Consider the following 19881-nt stretch of genomic DNA (forward strand, 5'->3'; position numbering starts at 1 on the left):
CTTACAACGAACACTTGTTTGAATTGTTACTAATACGGTTGTAAGTTTTGATGGATGTGGCTTTTAGGCCAGTATTTAACACGATAGTCACATTTTTGTATTTACTCATATTTTATCAGTACCGCCTGAAATAATTCTAATAAATGTGATGTTATTTTTCTGTATTAGGGACAATGCAATTGTTTCGGGAAAAAACGCATCAAAATATTTTTCTGTGTTGTAATTCAACATTTTCATCGTGCCAACTATTGAAATGCCGTCACCATCTATATTTTATTTTTATTTCTTTTCCTCACCTGCTTGGCAAAACAGAAGAAGAGCGTTCATTTCACACCTTAAAGGCTCTGTTTCCGTCACGTAAGTGAGCAACTGAGGATACAAGATTACGCTCCCCTCGTCTAATGCAGATGACATGGGTACTCTTAGTTTCTGGGTATGCAACACATACTACCACTTTATATTTTAATGCTCCTATACCTTCAGGCAGTGCTAAGGTGTATACTGTATGTTGCTAGGTGACAGTAGCCCTAGCCAATGCATTAGACAAGACGTGTGGTATCTTCAGTTGCTTCTCCTCCGAGTGGTGTACATGACAATGTGTGTCTCCTACTGTAACCCATGTTAAGCTAAAAGGCAATCTTGCACTCTTCCCTGCCCTGCTAAAATCAAAATATCAGTTAAAAACACTTACATGAGTATGTTCACTTTGAGTAGCACACTGTAGTAAAGAGACAGATGCTGAAGCTAATGTAATTTTGATCAATATATGCTAAACTAGCTAAACAAAACATCTGCATCTTAGTTTTGTTTTATAGACAAATACAATGAGTGTAATATCTATTAATAGATATGTAATATGTGTTAAATTATGTTTAGGTATGCCAAAGGCCAAAACCAAAGAGCCGTGGAGCCAAAATGTTCCCCAGATTGCACTTTGGAGACCCTTGGCCAATACAAATTATATGTGAAGAGAAAGATAAAACGCACTTGAGATGTAATATGAGAATATCACGGTTATTGTGACTAAAATTGATGAATGACGTAGCCCTCCATATAAAATTGTACCGCAAATGTATTCCTCGTCAATGATTAGAATATTATTATCTAGTTACACTAATCAAACATTGACCGAAGTAAATTTGGGATGGTTTTAAAATGTATGTTTTAATGTTCAAATTTAAATTTTTCACAAAGAAAACACAGCAATATTTTCCCTATGTGTTTCTTTTTGGACAAATTAAATTCAAATCTTATTTATTGAATGTCTAAAAATTGTTTCACATAAGTGTATAAATAAATAAAATTTTGCTGAGGGCCCCAATTTAGCCTGTGGCCGCCCTGCTTAATTATCAGTGTTGTTGAATGTGCTCCAAAAGTACTAACACACTGAATTATTTTAACCTAAATGTATTTAAGACAAATTAGAAAGTATATTTCTACAGTGCAATTTAAGGGAGCCTTTTAGCTTATGATTACAGAAAAGGATCCCTCTGTAACCCAGTTGTATCTGCAGTCTCTATAGAGAAATCAATTTAAGAGATCGTTGTGATTTGTCCCTCTTGTTCTCCAAATGCAAAGTGTATTTGTGTAAGTGGCTGCCTTCATTGGAAAAAGGTGGTCCTAGTGGATGCAACACGTGTTTTCTTTTGTCGAGGCAGCTTCATTCAGAAACAAAGACAAGCAGTGTGTTTGTACCTGGCAGACAGGGTGGGTGGAGCCTTGGAATGCTTGTAAGAAGTAGGACAGAGCTTTTGGTGTGACAGCTGGCTTTTTAACACCCTCAACTATCCCCTGTGGATCTTCCTTTAGGTTCCATGGGACGATTCAGGTCCGCCCATAAGAGCAGGCTCGCCGACCGTGCGTCCACACATCATGCAGTACCATCAGGGCCCCTCTGGACATACACGCCTCCAAAAAGATAAAGGAACTTCACTGCGGAGGGAAGAAGCTGTTGCTCGACGCTGTTAACACCTTGACCTACACATACTGCAAGTGAACAGGCGGCATTAATTCTTGAGCTTTCTTACTTTTAAATATTACATCTCATTTTTACTGAGACTCCAGTGTGGATCCTTACCTCAGATGCATAATGCATGTTTCACATCAGCACCTGCCCTCCTGACCCATACCTAGCGAGAAAATCACTCAAGGAAAGTGGAACGTGTGCCTTCGCACAGTATGGCCAACATGCCGTTTTGCTTACTATCAAAGCAAGCACTCAGAATGAGCAGCAGGGTTATCTCCTTACTGCTGAAGTCCAACATCACACAGGTCAAACCTCCATATAATTGCCTTAATATCACAAATGAGTCCCTGTCCGCTGCACGAACAACAGCAACATGAAATTAAGGGCAAGAAATCATTGAGGCAGGATGGCGCCTGTGTGACAGCGCAGACTTCGAGACAGAAGTGTCACTTCTTGTCCTGTGTTGAAAGCATTTGATGCTGTCAGGCAAGTATCCTGTTACAGCAGACAATTTGTAAACAAATATTGGGCTGTGGGATGTTGTGTGAACAGGTATTACAGTATTGCTTTAGTGTTTTGAACTAAAGGTGGATAAATTCAGGATCTATGGTTATGTTACACATTCTGCTACATTCGAGAGTGAAAGAAGCAGTGTTCAATATTTTTTTTTTTAAAGTCACATTTGTATTATCTTTTGTGACATGATTCATCCAATAAATTCCAAAATGCAAAAAAATAAAAACTGTCAGCAAACTTTACACCTTAAATTCATACCTTTTTAATAGCTGACAGCAAGTATAAGTAATACTGGAGATTAGATTAACGTTGTAGTTCACCTACCTCTTTACAGCACCTCTCACCTAAACCCCAATCCACTTAATTGGAAAGGTTTAATCAGTCACTCAGTCATGGTGCAGGTTATAAGTACTGTAACTCTATACATAGCCACAGCTCCTTATACTGTATGTAGTGAATGTACGATCAATTGAAAGCCATTGTATTTAGCCATCCCTATAAATTAATCCCCAAGCATCTATAAAGGCGTGTCCTGTACACTTGCATTGACTTAAAACTGCCAAAAGAAATGGAGAAGTATGAATGCACATTGTGGAAAATAAAGACTTTCTGGCCAGCCATGTCCACCTACACCCTTGTACCTATGTCTCAGTTCACATCGCTTCCTATCAATTTGTGTGACTGATGCTCTTTTGTAAATTGTAAATGTTTATACTTGATTTTCAAATTGCCTTTTTTGTACATTCACTTTATAATCAAGCAGTACAAGTGTTTCCCATGGTGTCTTGAAGACCTTTTTGTTTGCAATGTGTGCTAGCTTTATTATAAGAATAATCAGCCTATATTCATGGTTACAAACTACTGTGTGGGTGTGCATGTGCAATCTTTTTTTTAAAACAAGCTAAATAAATTTGATATTTTGTAATATTTGCAAGTCTGATTGATTTAACTCAAAATATGACACTGGTTTGAGATATTTTATTGAAGAAAAGTGTTCATTTGAGCAACTTATGCTAGACATTATGCAAAAACATTCCTGTGATTATTGCCATTTTTCAGGTCATTGATTTCTCAAAGCACTCTAACTTAATCACAACTGGACTGTTCAGATCAAATATATTTGTAGACTTTCGCATTAAAAGCCCATAAGTAGTACCATCTCTTAATAAAATGTTGACTTTGGATCCAGCACCATCTTCTCAGTTTTGGAGCTGTCCTTGATTGAACTTATAGGAATTTATACAGACCAGTTGCGATCTATTGATGGCTCTTGAACAAAAAAGTGCTACAATGCTCATTTTTCCAAGCAAAACAAAATTAGTACCATCTCTTTTTGCTTTAAACAAAACTATTGCTGTTGGACAACGACAGTATGAAATGTAACAGAGCTTTGCTTAACATACCAAAATAAATCCCTTTCATTTGCCTTACAAACTAAAAAAACAAGGTGGAACAACTGATTGAGGCAAACAAGCACACTTTCTTCTACAAATAAAAGAGGAGGTTATCCAGCTCCATATTTGGCTCCTTGTGGATGCTTTCACCTACCAGGAAGGCCAACTTGTGGGCATACTGGCAGGGAGCAGGTACTGCAATTATCCCCTAAAAAACAATGTTCAGAATAATTAGAACTAATGCAAAAATAAGTAGATATGTGAGTCATTTATTTCTAATGACAAGGGTGTGGTAGGAGTAATTCGGAAATAGGACTGTTGACTATATTTCAGAAAAACATTGTCAATATTAAACAGCAGACTGTAGTTTAGATTTTTGTAACATTAAATCAGTTGTCACTGTTTTACTGCAGAGCAGGTTCGACGATGCTCCATATAACACTGAACTAGTTCTCTCTCTAAACATCTTAATCTTCGTTCACAGACAAAAACACAAGTGACTTGCCTGCCAGTTGTAGTACATGTGGCAAAGCTTGTATGTAAGCCGCTGCATGTGATCAGGCTTGAGTCCACTGGTGTCATACACAACATTGTAGTGGGTTGGAGAAACACTTCCAAAGTTGACTGCCTGGCTCACAATGTAGAAGTCATACCTGGCAAAATGTATGATTGTCCATTAAGGATTAGTACTTTTGTCAAAGCACTAGGTTGTGTTCATTTATGAAATACCCAAACTGATCAGAAATCATTTGTGTGGCAAAAGATTGACTAACAAGCCATTGACCGATGTTACGCCACTCTGACAAAGACCACTTAGTTGTGTACACAGTTAATTAGGATCTATCTTAAGAGAAAAGATAGGACTTAGAGGAAAAACAGGTTACCATTCTGGACGGGTGACTTCCGAGTCGACAACAGTCCCTGGAGGTGGGTTGTACATCTTTCCATTGCTGTACTCAAATAGCCTGCAGCTAATGCGCTTCTTCACCACCACCACAGTCAGCTTTGGCCTGCAGAAATTGAGAAGTTGTGAGATACAGTATGTGCGGAATGGGCACTGAGGTTTCAAGGTCATATTAAGACACTTGCATGTAATCTTGACCCATGGCTTTGATGGAGTCGATGATCTGAGCGACCTCGTAGTCGACCACACTGTGCAGCTGGCCGTCTCCCACTCCATCACGATACACAATGATACGTGTTGGAAGGCTTTGGTTTAACTTGTAGTAGTCTTTGAGTGCACCTGCAGGTAAAAATGTTTAATATTAGCAGAAGGAATCTTATTTAGGAATTGTTTTTAATAAACTTGCCAGCAAAGGCCATCTTCAGCCCGTCCATAATTTCCTGCCCTTTGTTTTGCAGTTTGACCTTTGAGTACCACCTTGACAAAAAAAAAAAGTTATCTTTTCCCAAGTCACTTTTGCACAGGTTTAAGCAAGACAGATTGTCAGGCTATTGTGATTTCCCAAACCTGCTCATGTTCTGATTGAGACTAGCCACCAGCGCACCAACGGACCTCTTCTCCGAATATGCACCATGGTAGCAGTCAATGCCCACAATCATGAGCTGCTTGAGCTGCACAAAAAAGGACCATTTAACTATAATATTGATTATAATACACGCAGCACACCATGCCTGTTATTACAACTACAGTACATAAACTGTTTAGCTGTGTATAAACAAAGCATGAAATGTGGGCTAATACTTTACAGATACTGTATTATTGTTCATGTTTTCCAAGCAATACAGATTGGTGTCCTATCCAATTGTGTTATGTATTACGAACTCAAAATTATTCAGCTGCTGATGCAAAAGCTGGCTTATCTCTTTCCATAGCTAGCTTACGGGATTTAGCATGCCGTCCCAAGACAATGTCTTACTCAACAGAAAAAGTTTCTCAGTGTTTGCTCTTACAATAAAGTCGCTACAGCTTGGTTATTATACAGGTTACGTAACACAAATGAAGTATTGTTGGTGGTTTTTGGATGAATTTTCAAAGTGATTTAGCGGCAAAAACGATTGCTCCCATTAGCTGCATCGCCAGCCATTGTAGGCATATCTTAACATCTGCCGGCGGGTTTGGAGGTTTGAGTTAGTAATGCTGACAAAATATATACAATTCAAATGTCCATTACAGAGGATGCTGGTTCTCAGGCATATACAACATAAGAATAATCAGTGTTTCCCATATATTAATTTAATCGTGGCGGGTCGCCACAAATTTAAGGCCACCACAAGAAAAATGAAAAATAAAAAACATATATATACGCTGTATATTAGGGCTGTCAAATGAGTAATGTTTTAAATCAGATTAATCACACTCTTAATTAATCATGACTAATCACAGGTTATTACTCGAAAATACCAATATTTGGACACAATGCAATTTTGTTGTCAAAATGTAATCAAAGCACATTTTATTTAACTGGAGGTGAGTCCTGGACAGCATATTCAAGTCTGCCAGCTGTTCAATCCCAACTACAGAAAAAGCATAGCAGTAGCCAAGCAAAGTAATGCACATTCTAAATTGGTTGAAGTCAGGACATCTTTATTATTGTATAATCTGGGTAATGTTCCAACCCACACTTGACACTTGTTTGGATACTTCGTTGGCATCTGTCCATGCGCATTGTGATATTACATAACGTTCACTTACCTAAATTGACTTATTATACTACTTGGATATGGCCAGCCAAAAATATCAGATAGGCAAATAAACAAAAAAGGACATTTAACCATGCAGTTTTAATCCAGTCTTACTTACAGGGATTTCCACGCTCCAAAGCTCTCCTCCAATTTTGCAGGCCATCTGCAGTGCAATCTTTGTGGCAATGGTCATGAGGGCCTGAGGTCGGCCGAGGGTCCGGGCCAACACACATTGGCTGGGAGTGGGGCACTCTACACAGAGGTATTGCTTAACAATCTTGTATTTGTCCTCTCTATTACTGCTGAGGACCACCACCACCTGAAAAGTGTGATAATACAATGTTAACCATATTTATTTAACTTTGAACACAAGTACATGAGCAGTTGAAATAAAAAGCATGTTTTTGCTACAATATGTAAAATACAATTAATAATGTGCAGGACTGCCAACACTTGTTTGCAATCTAGTAAAACTAATTCCATGCACTTTAGTCTAAGCCCATTACTTGACAAACCTCAATGTTTGGGGTAAGGTTCTGTGAGAATACCAGGATTCATTACATTTCTTCACCTGTGAGACGACTCCTACACGCTGAATTTTAGAATAAACACATCTAACATAACATTGATTAAAAAATGTGTTATGTGGTAGTTTAAGATGGCTGGACAAATACCATGCCGACGATTAAGTTCTCAAATAACTAGCTAAGTGATTTATGGTTCACCTATGAGATAAATAAGATTACAATTTATTTTATTAAATAAGGTTCAATAAGTTTATAAAGATTTTTATTTGTATTTTGTTAACATTTGTAGTGAAAACATTTACTTAAACTGTATCATATAGTACATCAGACTTCCTTGCTTAATCCATTCCATAATTTAATTCCACATATTGTATATGCTAAAGGTTTAAAGAGTTGTAAGTGCATACAGATGTTTTAAACTAGATTGTTCTTAGTTATATTTCTCTTTTGTTGAGTACAAACGTTGTATTCTTGGGTAACAAGTTATAGTTTGCTTTGTACATACGGTAATTTTAGCAGTTTGCAAACGCATGGCAGATGATCACTGATGTTGGATATTAGCAGACCACTTGTGGTACTATCAAAATCCTAGGTCAATAAATGTGTGGCACTGTGTCCCGAGATTCTGCTTGGCCTTTTGATTTTTGGGTATAAACTTGTGCTATACGTTGAGTGTCTATGAAGTCATTCATGGACTTTCATTAGTTAGGGTTCAAGAGGTCAATGTTGAAGTCACCACGTACTGTAAGCAAATTACATTTTGACTGATTTTAGTAAGAGTTGCTTTTATCCAGTTCTCAAACGTGCCAATGTTTGACTCCTTTATAGACAACGAATTAATGTTTTTTCATGACATATTTCAATGGTTTAACTTCCTAAAATATTATCATTAGCTAATGACTTTTTTTTTGCGACTTGTAATTCAAGTTCTTCATCACGTACGCAGCTATACCTCCTTCGTTCTTATTGGTTCTGTATAATTTAGTTTATATACTTCCAGCTCGGTTGGTAGAGTGGCCGTGCCAGCAACTTGAGGGTTCCAGGTTCGATCCCCGCTTCCGCCATCCTAGTCACTGCCGTTGTGTCATTAGACAAGACACTTTACCCACCTGCTCCCAGTGCCACCCACACTGGTTTAAATGTAACTTGGATATTGGGTTTCACTATGTAAAAGCGCTTTGAGTCACTAGAGAAAAGTGCTACATAAATATAATTCACTTCACATGCTTCACGTTATTTGCATAAAAGCTTCTGCTGTTGAAATGAATAGTTTGTTGGTTTTAATGTTGCTATTATGTTGTTCATTTGTGTAATTAAAAAAGTTATTACTAATGTGGTTGAAAAAAATGTATCTCTGTCAATATCCTTCTCCAATTCCAGACTATGTTTCAGAAGGTTTTCAGTTCCATATTTTCCTGTTCGGCAATCTTTTGTGTTACTTTATGAATGTCCATACGTGTGGATGAAATCATAAATCCCTTGGAGCGTCGTAGTTAAATGTCGAAGTTTGTTTTTGGTTAGACTATTATTGTTGTCTTAGTAGCGCTTGGAGCATCAATATTTGTCCAGATCCTTGATGTGTTTGACAACAAGTACTCTTGTTTCTGGACTTCAATTCAGTTTGATGTAGATTTTGCCGTTGGTACTCCAGGTTCCCAGAATTATCCCGTTTCCTCAAGTCGTGTACAGCATTGCGTTTAGTGAAGTCATCGTTCATGTACAAAACCCAAAATCAGTGAAGTTGGCATGTTGTGTAGATCGTAAATAAAAACAGAATACAATGATTAGAAATCCCTTGAAACCTATATTCAATTGAATAGACTGCAAAGACAAGACATTTAATGTTCAAACTGAGAATTTTTTTTTTTTTGCAAATAATCATAAACTTAGAATTTAATGGCAGCAACATTGCAAAAAAAGTTGGCACAGGGGCATTTTTACCACTGTGTGACACGGCCTTTCCTTTTAACAACACTCAGTAAACGTTTGGGAACGGAGGAGACCAATTTTTGAAGTTTTTCAGGTGTAATTATTTCCCATTCGTGCTTGATGTACAGCTTAAGTTGTTCAACAGTCCAGGGTCTCCATTTTGGTATTTGACGCTTCATAATGCGCCACACATTTTCAATGGGAGACAGGTCTGGACTACAGGCTGGCCATTCTAGTACCCGCGCTATTTTACTACGAAGCCACGCGATTGTAACAGATACAGAATGTGGCTTGGCATTGTTTTGCTGAAATAAGCAGGGCCGTCTATGAAAAAGACGTTTCTTGGATGGCAACATGCTGTATGTTGCTCCAAAACCTGTATCAATCAATCAAAGTGGATTTATATAACCCTAAATCACAAGTGTCTCAAAGGGCTGCACAAGCCACAACGACATCCACGGCTCAGATCCCACATCAGGGCAAGAAAAAACTCAACCCAATGGGATGACAATGAGAAACCTTGGAGGGGGGTCGCAGGGGGTTCTGGAGCCTATCTCAGCCTTTCAGCATTAATGGTGCCTTCACAGATGTGTAAGTTACTCATGCCTTGGGCACCAATACACCCCCATTCCATCACAGATGCTGGCTTTTGAAATTTGCGCCTTTAACAGTCCCAATGGTTTACCTTTTTGGTCCGGAGGACACAACGTCCAGTTTCCAAAAACAAAGGTCCCCGGCATTGCCGCTTACGTGCAGTGATTTCTCAAGATTCTCTGAACGTTTTGATGATGATGATATTACGGACCGTAGATGGTGAACTCCCTAAATTCATTGCAATAGCTCGTTGAGAAATGTTGTTCTTAAAACTGCTCGACAATTTGCGCACGCATTTGTTCACAAAGTAGTGACCCTCGCCGCATCCTTGTTTGTGAATGACTGAGCATTTCGTGGAAGCTGCTTTTATACCCAATCATTGCACCCACCTGTTCCCAATTAGCCTGTGGGATGTTCAAAATATGTGTTTGATGAACATTTCTCAACTTTCTCAGTCTTTCTTGCCACTTGTACCAGCTTTTTTGAAACATGTTGCAGGCATCAAATTCCAAATGAGCTAATATTTGCAAAAAATAAAGTTTACCAGTTTGAACGTTAAGTATCTTGTCTTTGCAATGTAGTTAATTGAATAAAGGTTGAAAAGGATTTGCAAATCATTGTATTCTGTTTTTACCATTTACACAACGTGCCAACTTCACTGGTTTTGTACACATGTTGTACCTTTCAGTTTCTTTCCATGTTTCAGCAATGCCATTTTGAAAATGATCCTGGCAAGCTTCATGACTGGCTTGGTGGTGGTGTTTCTTTAATAGTGTGGAATTAGTGTTCGGCTATACGGACCAAAACTTATACCGCGGTATATTTAGTTCAAATTCCGATATATCGTATATACAGGTATCTTAAAAAACTTACAAAGTGCCCAGGTTTGCCTCAGTGTTTTATGGCTAGATAACCAGTGTTGAGCGTACTCAGATTATGTTTGTTGTAAGTACTAACATAACGCCTTCTTTATTATAAAAGGAAATAGTTAGCCGTTACGATGTCAAAGCAATTTTCGTTAATTTATGTAAGGTTTATAGTCTCACGCGTGTGCGCGGCATAGATGGAGCTTCGACTAGCTCACTACGGTGAAAGCCTCTGGCTGTTAGGTTTAAAGTTACTTTTCACCCACCTAGCCAGTATACTACAGTAAGGTTAGTCCGCATGGGCTATGGGCAGAGGCACTTTTGAACGGAGTTGTAGCTTAACATTTGACACCGAGCTAACATCAGAGGTGCCATCGTTAGCTTCATAAACAGATGAGATTGATAGTAAAGTCGCTACAAGGAGAGATATACTCTAGGTTCTCAAGCAAATTGGTGTATGTGTAAATAAAGCTGTAGTCACTCACTAATAGCCAAATGCAGTCGCTGTCCAAAGCAATGCATCACTCGGGAGTCAAGAAGTCGGCAATGCGCAGACACATTCAAAAAAAAAGAAAAAAAGAAAAAAAAAAGTTTGATTCGTGTGTCATATTAGCCTGCATAAACACGCAAGGGGCAGGGGTGAGCCAAATAGGATGCCCTGTGCTTCGCCTGTCAGGCGCAGACAAGAGCAAATGGTCGTAACAAAGGCACATCAAAAATACCAGTATGGCGGTTAGGGTTGGGTATCGAGTATCGATTGGAACCGGGACTAACTTTCCGATTCTCGCGGAATCGTTCAAAAGTTTAAATTTCGATTCCTATTTTCGATACCCAGTCCGCCAACCGGAAAAAATTAAAAAAAATATGTCCGCCGAACCGGAAGAAGAAGCCGCTGAGCACCAACGAAGAAGCGCCCACCGCCGGAAGTGTTAGCATAGCCGAGCGAGTCAGTCAAGCTCAAGCATGGATAGCGGGCGTCGGCGGTCGAAAGTGTGGCTTTACTTTACAAAAAAAAATGAAATAACCGCGAAATAACAGAGCTCCATGTCCATCAAGAAACGAGTGGAGAGAGAGCTGCAGATGTACCAGGACGTTCCACCGATATTTAAGACTGACGACCCTGCTGCATGGTGATGGTCCGGTGGAACCAACAAAAGACTTATCCTTTGCTGTCAGATCGCGCTTTCTCCTATTTATGCGTTCAAGCTTCTTCCACACCCAGCGAACGTGTATTTTCCACAGCAGGAGACACTATCTGTCCAGAACGCTCACACATCCTGCCTGAGAAGGCGGATATGGTCATTTTCCTAAACAAGAACTGTCTCTGATTTTATACTGTACCTGCTGCTAATCTGGACTGGGTTTTGCAAGTTGTTTCTTATTGTTTATTTGCTTTTCTGCACCAGGTTAGCCCATCAGTGGGAGCACGGTAACATTTTTAAGTACCTGCAGCATCATACACTTGTGTGTGTAAATGTGTTTTCATGAGGTTTTCAAAAATAAAGCTCTGAGGAAAGTGTACCCCTGGGAAAATGTATTCATAATTTATAATATTTATATTCAAGTTCATAGATTTGATATTTATATTCTAGTTGAAAACAGCCCTGTGAGGAATTTATAGCAAAGTTCATAAAACGTTAATAGAATTAAAATTTGATGGAGAATGTCAGACTATTTCATTCAGAAAGACTGTAGGTTAGCTAGCTCATTTAAAATATCCTAAACTTTTTTTTTGACCCTGCATCTTAAAATAATCGGAATAGAGAATCGCCAGGAATCGGAATCGAAACAAAGAATTGGAATCATTCGAATTCAAACGATACCCAACCCTAATGGCGGTAGTCTTAAAAATATACCGCTTTCTAAAATATACCGATATTAACTATGTTACTGGTATACCGCCCAGCCCTAAGTGGAATGCAAGCCTCGATGGTGTTAGTATAGACGTCAATTACCTTTAAATTCAAGAAGTTGACCAATTGTCCCCGATCGGTGATATCATGTTGTCTGGAATTTAACCGTTGGTGCAATGTTGCTTTCTCCTCTACAAGCATCTTCATCTCCTGTCTTAGTGCTGTGTTTACTGAGAATCTTCAATTTTTTTTCTCTGAACTTTCTAATTTTTATCATATCACAATATTCCTTTTTCTATCTGTTTCTGAAGATTTGACAACATTTTGCATACAATTTAAAATCTGTTCTTTAGTTAATCAACATTTTTTTGAACACTATTGACATTGCCCTGCAGAGTTCCTTTCAACGTTCTTAAATCCGTGTTCTCTTCTGTCTGGTATTGCTCTGTTGACTTTATCTTATGCTCATGGTTGATAGGCAGCCAAGACAAGCCGTATGCGTTAGCATTGGCAGAAAGCAGCACCTATAACTTGTTTGTCCATGTACCTTGAGTTGACTAGAGCTATGTCAGCCTTTCTTGTAGATCATTGTTTGGTCAGAAACGCATAAAATGTGTTCAACTCTCACGGTTTCGTTGTTTAGCTTCGGGTCCGTGATTGAATAAGCACTTAAGTGAGATAGTTTGTTACATTGATGTGTTTTTCTGTTTTAATAGGCTGTTGATCGACCACCTCGTCATCCTTTAGAAATCTTGACAAAATAAGCAATATTTTGTGCGCACACAAAAAAATCAATCCGGGAGTTTTGTAACTTGGATGTTGGTAGACAAAGGGAATATTAGTAGGGATGATGTTCGTTAAGAAATTATCGAGTTCGAGCCCATTATCGAATCCTCTTATCGAACCGATTCCTTATCGAATCTTTTATCGAATCCAGATAGGTTGTTGTGTGTGCACTGAGTTCCAAAAGCCATAGATGTTATGTGACTGGGCCGGCACGCTGTTTATATAGTGGAAAAGCGGACGTGACTGAGGACAGCATGCGGCCGTTATAGGGTGAAGGTTTCGGGTGAGAGAGGACGCTAAATGCACGCCCCCAGTGAGCATATAGTGCTGCTATGTGCGTTGTAAATAAAAAAAATTGCTGACAAACACATCACCAACATGGACGAGGTGCCGCTCACTTTCAACATCCCGGTGAAGCACACTGTGGAGAAGAAGGGGACCAGCGCGGTAGAGAATCGATACGCACAATGGGGCAAGAGAAGTCGGCTTTCACTGTTGTGCTAGCTTGCTATGCTAATGGCCAACGAGACTGACTTTGAAAATGAGGAGAGGGAATCTGGCGTGTTTGATGGAGAACTTGCCCAGCTGTTCATTTTGGACACAGAAGATGAAGACTTTGATGGATTTGTAGATGAGGATTAAACAAAAAATAATGTGAGTACATTGATAAATACTTCAATAAAGTATAACTGAACTCAGCTTAGCTCCTGCTGCCTTTTTAAAACAGCGTCCATGCAGGCAAGCGTATGTTTTAAGCTAGCGTATGTTTAACCATGCCTGCGCCCAAAAATACGCTGCGCCTTATTTATGCATTAAATACAGAAATAGCACCCGTAATTGACACGGCGCCTTTTAATCCGGTGCGCCCTATGGTCGCGAAAATACGGTATAGTGCAGGGGTGGGCAATTAATTTTCACCGGGGGCCGCATAAGCAACCAGAGCACTGCTGGAGGGCCACACGACAATATTTCAATTAAATTTTGCTCAATATTATTTTTGATATACCGTAAGATAAATAATAATGATGATAATAATAATAATAATTAATAATAATAATAATAATAATTTAATTTAACCTAACTTAACTTTATACAAAAGCAGATTGCTTTTGATGGTCACTTTATCCTGCATTATCCAACATTTTTCCCCATCAGATTTGGACAACCATCTGTTGTTAAAAATAGTTTTTAATCATATTTATTGTATATTGTTTTTTATATTGGTTTTATATGTAATTGTTTTTTCTTTTTATTCAGTCATTGGTGGAGCTAAGGATAATATTTGAATATTGTTTGTAATATTGTTGTGCAGCACTTTGGAAACATTTTGTTGTTTAAATGTGCTATATAAATAAAGTGGATTGGATTGTCACACCTGCCAGCTTGTCCCAACACGCATTTACCTCTGTGAACAAGTCATTACCTGTGGTTGTCTCTTTAATTGACTGCATCAGAGCTCTCATCCAAAGTTAGCGAAAAACAGCCCAAGTCTCCGGGCATTATCAGCGCAACAAAGTCCAATAAGCACTCCTTAATAAACTCTCCGTCAGAAAACGCCTTACTTTTTCTGGCGCTTTTGTGAGAAATGACGAAACTTGTCCTGACGGCTGCATCTCTGGGGGTGTGAAATATGGCACAAAGTCCTTGTTGGGTTTGCAGTTTTGCCATCAACGCATCAGCCTCCCTTGCGCGCGCTTCATCAGACACATTCCGGTATTTTCCCTCGTGTTTCTTCGTGTAGTGGCGATTAAAATGATATTTAAACACAGCAACCTGTGTACCACACATTAAGCACACGGCTTTACCATTAATTTATGTAAAGAAATACTTGGCAGTCCATCTCTTGTTGGAAACACGCCATTCCTCATCAACTTTTCTTTTTTTTAGCGTCTCATCACTTGTCTCTATGCGCCTTCACTCACAGGTTCCCTCCGGACATACGGCATAAATAACACATTTCAAAATAAAAGCAGCACAGTTGTATTGCGCGCACGACATAGATGTTTTTTAAACTTTATTTTGTAATTTGTAATTGCGCCGTTCAATTCACTCACAATCGCACACGCGCATACGTCCACACGGAAGTAATACAAATAACGCTTTTCAAAACAAAAGCAGCACCGTTGTATTGCACACTCGACATAGATACTTTTTTAAATTTATTTTGTAATTTATGATTGGCCTCACGCGGGCCGGACAGGGATGCGCAAAGGGCCGGATGCGGCCCGCGGGCCGTACAATGCCCAGGTCTGGTATAGTGGCTTCGATAATGGGAACCGGTTCTCAAAAAGGTATTTGAATCCATGGAATCGGTTCTATTCTTATCGAACAATCGAGAGAACCGATTTTGAACATCATTCCTAAATATTAGGGAGTCTTCCGGAGAACCAGGACAAGTTGGAAGGTCTGAGAATGTGTCAAAACCCTAACAGATATAAATTAAGATTCTGTGTACCTTTATTTTGTTTGATTATGTGCTGCAGGCTAATTATGGTGCCTGGACTGTATTTTAAACCTCCCTATTTTGATAGTTTTCACTGTTGACACGCGATGTGACACTCTGTGAGAAACAACAGTTCTTGACTATTGGCATGGTAATAGAAGTGGTAATAATTGGGCACCTCCCAAATTAGGTTATGTTTACATTATAAAACAATTCATGTATCTTTGGTTATTATATTGTATATTATTTGGTGTATTATCCATTGTATATTATATATAATAAATATTTATATTTATGTTAGAAGGCTTCTCCTTTGGCTACTGACGGAAGATTTATTGCATTATTTCCATTGTTTGATGGAGCGCACACAGCATAGATACTTTCATGAACGACTAGATATGTGAGAACTGTAACTGACTGCTACATAAATAATTGTCCTTACTTGGTGTGCAGGCATCCTAGTTGTAATTTCCATGGCTTTAACAATAGAATGCCAGGCACTTCGCCCCCAGTTATGCAAGCTTCCATTCAGACAAGTTGTCGCATTTTCATTGTAGATATCCTTTCATGACTTATTGATCTATTAATTTTTTTTTCTTAGCCATTGTTGTAACTTGGTTCTAGTTACCTGAAACAGGAGAAATGTATCCAAATTGCCCAATTCAAATTCAAGGGTGCATGCCAGGTGAAAATATCAGTACATGTTGGCAGTTCTGCAAAAAAGTCACTACAGTAACTACTACATGCATTCCAATTATAAAAAAAACACTGCCACCAACCATCTGTATGTGATTTCCAACATTGTGTTGCAGAGTTCTCAAGAGAGACTCCGGACGATCTTCATACTCTATCCTGAATAACACACCCATATACTTTAATAAACAGGATAATAAGAGGGACAACACAGGAACTGCACTTTTTTGGAACTTTTACCATCTTTCACAACCCTTATGTGAGACAAGAACACGCCTTTTTTAATGCATTTTAACAAAAATGCTAACAAGAGGCGGCCAACAATGCAGGTAATGGGGATTCGATTTATTGCATCTAAGAAGCGCTCTAATAAAATACCCAAAACCCTCCATCAATGTTTTACATCATACTGTAAGTATGTATGTAATGTGACAAGCACATTCATAACATGCAATATTTAAGTATTTTCATAATTTTAAGCATTACGGTGACTTATTGATTTTACAGAGCGCATCACAACGTTCACATTTTCTTTAAAAAAACTACTAATAGTAATCATGGCAGACTTCATGATAGCAAACAACAATTTTTGGACAAACGATGATCCAGAACCTTAAAAGGGGAACTGCACTTTCATTAGAATTGTGCCTATCGCTCAAAACTATATTGAAAGACATGACAAATAGATTTTTTTTATCCATCCATCCATTTTCTACCGACAAGTCGCCACCTCATCACAGGGCCAACAGTTAGACAGACAACATTCACACTCACATTCACACACTAGGGCCAATATAGTGCATTCAGAAAATAAGTAAATGCGATCAAAAGTCTGCTTACAATGGAGCCTATGGCAGCCGTTCATTTCTGCCGATAGACCCTAAAAACATCAAAATACCTCCAGTAGGGTTTTATATAGATGAAAGCATATATGTACGTAGTAATGAGCACATCAACAAGAGATGATATTTACGTATTTTGAAGATTTTAAGCATACACGATGCATTAATTTAAAAAACGCGTCATGTTAGCTTTTTTTACTTCAGCAGTTGGTTCTTTTTGAATGGTTATCGGATTTTATGGACGGAATAGTGGATCTCTTATTGACTACGCTGTAAAGGGACTTTTATTTGCGTTTAATATTTAGAATGCATTAAAAAAAAATCAATTAGTCATGGAAAAAATCCAAAACAAGGTGCAGTTCCTCTTTCAGTCTGAATATAAAACTGATGGGCTAAAAGTTTTAGATGCCAACCAAGGTTGATATGCAGATCCAGCGTTAGTGAAACATTTAGCTTCATGTTGCATTATATGATAAGACATTAAGCGTCATGTAGCACTATTGCCAAGTGCTGAAAAAGAAATACAAACTACAAAGCAAATAAAACAATCACTTATTGTACAATGTCCGCTTTCACTGGGATGCTGACTAATGGGATGTTTATATCTTTCAGCAAAGGACTTGTGTTCCCCATTTAGCTAATAAATTAATCACAATCTTCACTCTTGGTGTTAAAACCTATTTTTTCTTCTAAAACAAGCGTCTTTTTGCAATGTCTTCTTGTCTAAATTGAATTTCAAAGTTGACCAATCTCTCAGCCTATGCCCACAACCTTCTACTATACAGGTGAGAGGCATGACGATGCAGCAGCCCACCGGCTCAATAGCTACATAAGCTAGGTGCCGCTTCAGTAAGTTAGCACTCATAGTAACAATGTCGCTAATACTTGGTGAACATGCAGATCACGAGATGTAAATGGAGAATTTGGCGGTTTTTGGAAATTTCGTTAAAGGGCTTCATGGGCGAACAGATGACTCATTGAATCCATTGAATCTCAGTGAATCCTATATTACAACTTGGCATGCATAAAAAAAGAGAAAAACGTGGTCTTTTTCTCACTGCAAATAATTCCAAAAAGTGCAGTTCACCTTTAAAAAGACATGACACTCACATTACAGCTTTATCCAACCGGATCCCAAGTGGTGCTGTGACTTTTTGAAGGGACTGTAGGAGGCTCTGAGCTTCCCTGCCGTTTCGTCTAGTGTAAAGTAGAAGCCACTTTTGCAAAGGAGGAGAGTAGATCACAGGCAGTCCGCGCATTTCTTTTGCCCATTCAGCTGTTCGGGGGTTGTAGGCATACTATGGAGTAAGATTTTGTCAGTATCTTTTTAAAACACCTAGCAAAGTGTAACACTGAAGCATCATCATACAGATTTTGATCCCTGGATAATCCTTTCTGAGGGGAGGACTCGGCCTTTCAGATTTAAGAGTTCCTTATCAAAGTTGAGTCCCCACTTCTCCAACTCTTCCTGTGCTTCAGCATTCCTGTAAAGTAATTTTCTTTTAGTTTATGTTCCAATCTTATGAGTGGAGATATAAAGATGCCCATCTGTTTCTTTGTACACACAAATAAGGCCTATTATTCCTAATTAGATTGAATCCACCTACCTCATTATTGCACAGTTAAGAGACAGGTCATACTTTAATACTTCAGAAATCCCCTATATAATTTGAATCATCATAAAAAAATAGTGGCCACCTACTTATTAATGGTCTCTGCAAATCTGAGAAGGCGCCCAGACCTCTGTTCTGGTGCCAGCTTGGTATGACTATTCAGGTCCTTCATAATGGTGTAATCTGCACGCATCTTGTCGGTCAAGCCTAATACACACAGAATTTTCATATAATTTAACACATATATACATACACATACTGTATATACATATGCACAGTATATATATTAGGTATGTGACCAGATCTTGTGTGAAGAAATCTTGTGAGATTAAATCTTGACAATAGCTCTCATAGAAAAATAAGTTTGGTTTTTTGGAACATAACATGTGAGGGGTTGGACCCGCACATTTAATGCTTTGCACACAAACCGAGAGGTAGCAAACAAAGCTACCCTCAGCATTTCCTGCACCAGCGGCGCAACTCACTAACGTGGACAGGTATGGCAAGTTTCTCACATATGTACAAATCAGGGCTGTCAACGTTAATGCGTTAACGCACGCGATAAATAAAAAATTATCACATTATCATATATGAGTGAAGATTATTCACATCCCAGTTAAAGCTTAACACATTCTGTGATCACAATTGTATTTTGGGAGGGCCAAGAACAACTCATTTATTTCAATGGGCAGGTCTGATTTGAAGTACGAGTAGTAATGTGCGAGTCATTAACTAATCGCTCAAACTCGCAAGTTTATTACTGAATCAGCACTCCCGAGTTCCCATCGCCATTAACTCGATCAGTGACTCGCCCCTGCCATGCTAGCCAGTTAAGAGGATAAACCATGTAATATGAAGTTAATTATTCCCGTTAGTCTGTGTTTTTATAAATGTATTAGCCCCATAGAAACGACTACAAATGTTTCTTGCCTTGCATCAACTCTCCTTTCCATTTCCTGCGCAAGCTGAATCACTCGCTATGTCACAGTTTGCAGTGTGCTGCTGCAGGTGCTTGACGAAGACTCACTGAATCGGTTACGGAGTGAACGAACTAAGAAGTGAGCGATGGGTCTCACTGATTCACTGACATTTACTTACTGGTCATTGGGGGCAGGACCATTGATGTGGCTGAGTCAGGAGGGAACCATTGAAAACTACTTTTGCATCATAGTGAGGCTGTTGTCCTGTTAGTTAATTTAATATTGCACTGTTA

The 19881-nt window shown here is 38.7% G+C and overlaps 2 protein-coding genes across 12 annotated transcripts in view; one reads left to right on the plus strand and one right to left on the minus strand.

The window, feature by feature from the left end:
* rimbp2b (RIMS binding protein 2b) overlaps window positions 1–3397 on the plus strand; it is a 160536-nt gene extending 157139 nt beyond the window's left edge. For 7 of the 11 annotated variants that reach the window (XM_062051079.1, XM_062051080.1, XM_062051074.1 and 4 more), the window contains one exon: window positions 1810–3397. In XM_062051079.1, coding sequence (XP_061907063.1) covers window positions 1810–1968 — 159 coding nt within the window. In that variant the 3' untranslated portion in view covers window positions 1969–3397. Of the gene's footprint in view, window positions 1–312; window positions 358–1658; window positions 1708–1809 lie in introns of all 11 variants that reach the window. The other 4 variants (XM_062051086.1, XM_062051077.1, XM_062051078.1 and 1 more) reach the window with 2 other exon arrangements.
* Window positions 3398–3445: 48 nt separating this feature from the next.
* The window catches only part of piwil1 (piwi-like RNA-mediated gene silencing 1), a 37427-nt gene continuing 20991 nt past the window's right edge, over window positions 3446–19881 (minus strand). Inside the window, exons 11-21 of the mRNA XM_062051087.1 lie at window positions 18758–18875; window positions 18425–18539; window positions 18166–18353; window positions 16300–16372; window positions 6641–6841; window positions 5348–5451; window positions 5187–5257; window positions 4966–5119; window positions 4761–4886; window positions 4382–4529; window positions 3446–4084 (exon numbers count right to left, since the gene is read on the minus strand). Coding sequence (XP_061907071.1) covers window positions 3968–4084; window positions 4382–4529; window positions 4761–4886; window positions 4966–5119; window positions 5187–5257; window positions 5348–5451; window positions 6641–6841; window positions 16300–16372; window positions 18166–18353; window positions 18425–18539; window positions 18758–18875 — 1415 coding nt within the window. The 3' untranslated portion in view covers window positions 3446–3967. The remainder of the gene's footprint in view (window positions 4085–4381; window positions 4530–4760; window positions 4887–4965; window positions 5120–5186; window positions 5258–5347; window positions 5452–6640; window positions 6842–16299; window positions 16373–18165; window positions 18354–18424; window positions 18540–18757; window positions 18876–19881) is intronic.

This window comes from Entelurus aequoreus, linkage group LG06 (assembly GCF_033978785.1).
Source record: "Entelurus aequoreus isolate RoL-2023_Sb linkage group LG06, RoL_Eaeq_v1.1, whole genome shotgun sequence".
In the NCBI taxonomy this organism is placed as follows: Eukaryota; Metazoa; Chordata; class Actinopteri; order Syngnathiformes; family Syngnathidae; genus Entelurus; species Entelurus aequoreus.